Raw genomic sequence first — 4,969 nt, 5'->3', positions numbered from 1 at the left:
AGGGTCCCCCCCAGACCCTCCAGATCCTCGGGGTACCCCCCAGCTGGTTTCCCCAAACCCCCGGGTGCCCCCAGACCCCCGGATCCCCGATTTTGGGGGTCATTGTCCCCCTTGTCCCACCCAGATTTCTGAGTCCTCCCCTGAATTACTGAATTTTGGGGTCAGGGTCCCCCCCAGACCCTCCGGATCCTCGGGGTGCCCCCCCAGGTGGTTTCTCCAAACCCCCGGGTGTCCCCAGACCCCTGGATCCCTGATTTTGGGGCTCATTTTCCCCCTTGTCCCACCCAGATCTCTGAGTCCCTCCCCCAGCTTTCTGAATTTTGGGGTGAGGGTCCCCCCAAACCTTTGTGTGCCCCATCCCAAACAGCTGGGTCCTCTCTGAGTTGCTGAATTTTGGGGTAGTGGTCACCCCACAGACCCCTGGGTTCCCTCAAACCCCTGAATTTCCCCCAAAGCCCTGAATTTTGGGGTGAGGGTCCCCCCACAGATCTCTGGGTTCCCTCTGGACCCCTGAATGCCCCCCTGGAACCCTAAATTTTGGGGTGGCGATTCCTTCCCGGAGCCCTCGATCCCCTGGATGTGTTCCCACACATTGARCAGGTAGACCTGAGCTCCCAGATGTGGGTGGGTGTGGAGCTCCCCAGATGTGCACATCTGTGCACCCCTCGCGTGTTCCCACATGTTCATGGGTTTTCCCGCTGTGATTCCTTTCTTTCTGGGAAGGTTTTTTTTTTCTGTTTTTCCCCCAAAATGTTTTTCCCCCAAAATGTTTTTTCCTCAAATTCCAGGTGTGCCAGGCTGGAGGAGAAGCTCCATCCCTGTGCTGACCCCACCTTGAATCCCCTCCCTGCTCCCGAGGGCTCCTGGCGCCCCCACGGAACAGGAAAGCACCACACGGAATAAAACCGCGTCTTAATTACAGTCATTAATGAGCGTGGAGGCAGCTGGGCAGGGAATCCCGTGGGGAAATCYTACAGGGAATGGGGTGCAGGACCACCGTGGGGTCCCTCACTGTGTCAAAGCCCCACTCACTCCTGTCCCTATACCCCAAATCCCATTAATCCCCTCATCCCCCCCTTCTCTGAACCCCTCCCCATCCCTCCTGGCCGCCCTGGGCACAGGAAGGTGACAAAGGACACGCGGGCCGTGCCCAGGGCAGGATGCTCTGTCTCGGGGAGTGGCACTTAATCAATCGCATCTCAAATCGCTAATTACATCACCCGGGGCCTTGGATGCGCCTCAGCCTCCTCTCGCATCCGTGTATTCTTGAGAAATTCCTCTCTTTTGTCCTTTAGACTCGGCTGGAAGCTGAAAGAGTGGGTGGCACCGGGGTGGGGAGAGGGGAGCACCCCGGGGGAACTCAGAGGACACCCAAAATCCCCTCCAAAGTGGGATTTTACGGGTCAGGGGCACGGCTGTGCTGGCACTCGCTGCTCCCAGAGCAGGACCAACCCCTCAAACCCCTCCTGGCACCGGTGCCCACCCCTGCCGGGTCCATCCCGCCGCCCGTTCCATCCCTCTCCCGGCCCTTTGTTGGGTACTAATAGCCGGTTTCCATATGCGCGGCAGCATCTGTTCCTGCCAGCGAGATTTGCATCGCTAAATGTAAATTGGGTGTTATATCATTTATCATAAACGGGAGGGCGGCGGGTTTGGGCTGGGGAGGGGGGGAAAGGGGGCGCGGAGGGGGGCGGCCAACCCCGGCCAAGTTGTCATGGGCAATCACACGGCTCATCCTTCGATCTTTCGGCCCGGAGACGAAACGCGGAGCCACCTTGTGATGGGGCTGCAAGTGGAGGGACGGGGTTGTTCCCGAGTGGGGAGGGAAACTGAGGCAGCGTGGGGATATCGGGGTTCACACCCTGCGCTCATCAATCCCCCCCAGACATTGCTGTCACCTCTGGGGGAGGCTGAAAGGAGCGGAGGACGCTCAGGATCTTCTCCTTGTCCCTCCTCCCCRGCAGTGTCCCCAGGCCGGGATGTCCCGACCCGCCCCGTCCCTCCCAACCCGGCCGCACACGCCTCCCTCTCCTCCTGCCCACCCTCCGTCCTCGGCCGGACCTCGGAACCCGCCGCCACCGCCGGACCGATCCCAGCCCGGCCATGAAGGGTCTCCTRCGTGGAGGAATGTTCTCCCGGCATGTCAAACGGCACCCCGGAGTGAGTGACCCCGGCCCCCCGCTTCTTCCAGGGACCCCCCATCCCTTTCCCGGAGCCCCCATCCCTTGTCCTTGCCCATCTCTCGCCACATTCCTGAAGCCTCTGGGTCCTTTTCCTTCCATCCCATCATCCCTCTTCCAATTCCTTCTGTTCTCCGTGTCCTTCGTCAGCCTCCTCTTCCTCCCRCTCCCCAAAATCCTCCTCAGCCCCCCAGTTTTGTGTCATTCCATCTTCCCCTTCCCACTGTCCTCTCGTTGTCACAGCACCCTCGGGGTAAGCCAGGGGTCCTGGGGGTCCCCAAAATTCTTTCACCAAGGGAAGTGAGACCACCCTGCGCTTCCCATCCCGTTCCCACCATCCAGCGCTGATGAGAGGCCGAGGTTCTTTCACCAAACCGGGCACCTCAACTCTTACCCACACCCCAAAAGGCAGCTGGTGGGCGAGGGGACCGGCTCTGTGTCCTCACCCACCCACTACGACCTGTCTGGGGACATCTTTGTCATAGGGGATGGAAATTAAACCCCCTCTCCACTCACCCCAGTGACCCCAGATGTGTCTCTGTTCCCCCTCAAAATGCCAAGATGAGGGTTTKGGGTAAAAGATGCTTCAACCGCGGGGCTGGGCGCTGCCAGCACCGTGGGCACAGGCAGGTGGGACACCCGGGGTGCTTCCCCCATCCTCGGKTGGGCAGCACAAGTCGAGGCTCCTGCGTGATCCTCGCAGCAGCATGGAAGAATTCGGGATATTTCTGTTCCAGCCACGGTTTCCCCAGCTGAAAGAGCTGTGAGCGGCTTGAGGGGACACAAAGAGAACCCCAAACTGGAGATGTAAAGGCGGGAGGGGGTTTTGGGTCCTCGCACACAGCCGGGCTGCTGCTGGCAGAGCTCGTTGGGGCAATTTTTGTCGTGTCACCCGCTCCGTGCGGCGTCATCCATCCATCCCACGGCGCTGCCGGGCAGGTGTAGCCGCGCTTTCACCCGGCGATGGATTCTCCGCCGCAGCGTTGCCCGGCTGCCTGGCAGTGATGGATGTGCCAGCCACGCCGAGCAGCACCGTGCCCGTGAGGCGTGCAGAGCTGGCAGACCCAGGACGCGCTGGCGAGACTCGATGGGCACCGAGCGGGCACCGGGGCAGAGCCTGGCACCGCTCCCCGCCGCCCACCCGCTTCGTGCCCGGGGGGAAATCGGGCTCCACCGCTGGCACCTGCGGCTTGGCAGCCTCCTCCTGCCCCTAATTCCTCCCAGCCATTAATTACCCAGACGGTGCCGGCAGCAGATGGTGAGACGGCCCCGCTGCCCCCAAATCTTCTCCGGCAGCCACAGCAATTCCCGGCGCTGCAGAGGGTTCTTGATTCGCCGGCGCTTGGGCAGCGGCTGCTGCCAGCTCCTGCTGGCACTCGGTGCCAAGGACCATCATCAGCTGATGGCCCTGACCTCCCGGACGGGCGCTGGCATCTGCTGGAGGCTCCATCGTTCCAGCTCGGCTTGGCCATGGCACTGCCGAGCAGGAGCTGGGCATACTGGGRGCACTGGGAGAGGATGGGACGGTCMGGTGGGGSGCAAAGGTTGGGCAGGGGGGCACATTTGTGTTTCTCCCCTTCCCCGCGAAGGTCACGGAGGTGCTCGGCAGCGATCAGAGGGCTCGGACTGCCCCTTTCCATCGCGTTTTCCACTCGTGGTCCCCCCCTCCATCACCAGTGGGGAAACTGAGTCACGGAGCGCTGGGCGCGCATCTCGGGGGGCAYTTTGGCGGAGCTGCGGCTGCCGAGCGGAGCCGCAAACAGAGCCGGGTGTCGGCGATGAGGCTCGGCGCGGATCCGCCGGCACCTCCCGCTGCCGTTAATGGGCAGAACGCGGCTCTCTCCCAGGGGCACGGGCTGGCGCCGGGCTCATTACGCTCCCCGCGTCCTCTCCAKCGCGGGGGCCGCGGCAATTTGGGGGAGGTCAAAGCCGCCTCGGCTCGGCTCCGATTGAGGCCGCGTCGCTCCGGGCACAGGGGGATTGGCAAGAGCGAGCGGAGCGGGAGCGGAGATGAGGAGATGGAGCCAAGGTGCGGTGGGAGCCACCGCGGACACGGCGCGGGGGGTGAAAGGGGGAGGTCTGTGGTGGGGTTGGGGTCACTGGCTGCCCCCCAGACCAGCTCTGGACCCTCAGATGCTCGGCCCCAGCGTGTCCCAGTCTATCCCAGTAAGATGCGGTGAACCTCCTCGTTTTGTGCTCGCTCTATCTGGAGATGATGCAGGGGGGCTGTGGGGGGACAGGGACCYTGTTTGGGGTCACAGCGTGGCTCGGGGACAAACCTCGCCCAGGACCGAGTATTTCAAAGAGCCGTGAGCCGAGGCTCAGCCCTGAACACTGGGAACGCTGGAAAATGGGGTGCTCAGCACCAAATCCTTCAGGGAGGAACCACAAATGGAGGCTCAGCCCTGAGCGGGGTCACTGGGAACACTGGGAACACTGGGAACACTGGGAACACTGGGAACACTGGGAACACTGGGAACGCCAGGAATGGGGTCCGCAGGTCCTCAGCAGCGCCAGCGCTGGGCAGCCACAGGCGGAGGGGAAGTGATTTCTCATTCCAAATCCAATTCCTCTCCAACACGAGCCGATTTTTCTCTCCCTCTTTTAATTCAGTCACTCAAGCTGACAGCTACACTGTGTACCGCAGCCCGGCTACAGGATTGCTCTGCCATATTCCCCCTGTAAATCTCCCGGCGTGTCAGCTCTCCCTTTCACTCTCCAGTCCGCCTGATAAATATTCATTTTATTGGGGTATTTTTCATTTCTCTCTCTATCTTTTTTTTTTTTTT

General features: G+C 61.7%; 1 protein-coding gene across 1 annotated transcript in view; it reads left to right on the top strand.

Moving 5' to 3' along the window:
- The first annotated feature begins 2,008 nt into the window (after nt 1-2,008).
- LOC130584126 (uncharacterized) overlaps nt 2,009-4,969 on the top strand; it is a 5,058-nt gene continuing 2,097 nt past the window's right edge. The window contains exons 1-3 of the mRNA XM_057383933.1: nt 2,009-2,480; nt 3,420-3,438; nt 3,770-4,214. Of these exons, the coding sequence (XP_057239916.1) occupies nt 2,104-2,480; nt 3,420-3,438; nt 3,770-4,214 (841 nt within the window). The 5' untranslated portion in view covers nt 2,009-2,103. The remainder of the gene's footprint in view (nt 2,481-3,419; nt 3,439-3,769; nt 4,215-4,969) is intronic.

Source organism: Malurus melanocephalus, unplaced genomic scaffold (genome assembly GCF_030028575.1).
Source record: "Malurus melanocephalus ecotype Western Australia unplaced genomic scaffold, MMel_1.1 scaffold_670, whole genome shotgun sequence".
Taxonomy (NCBI): domain Eukaryota; kingdom Metazoa; phylum Chordata; class Aves; order Passeriformes; family Maluridae; genus Malurus; species Malurus melanocephalus.
The sequence above is the reverse complement of the archived record's forward strand: the minus strand, read 5'-3'. Positions and strand labels throughout refer to the sequence as shown.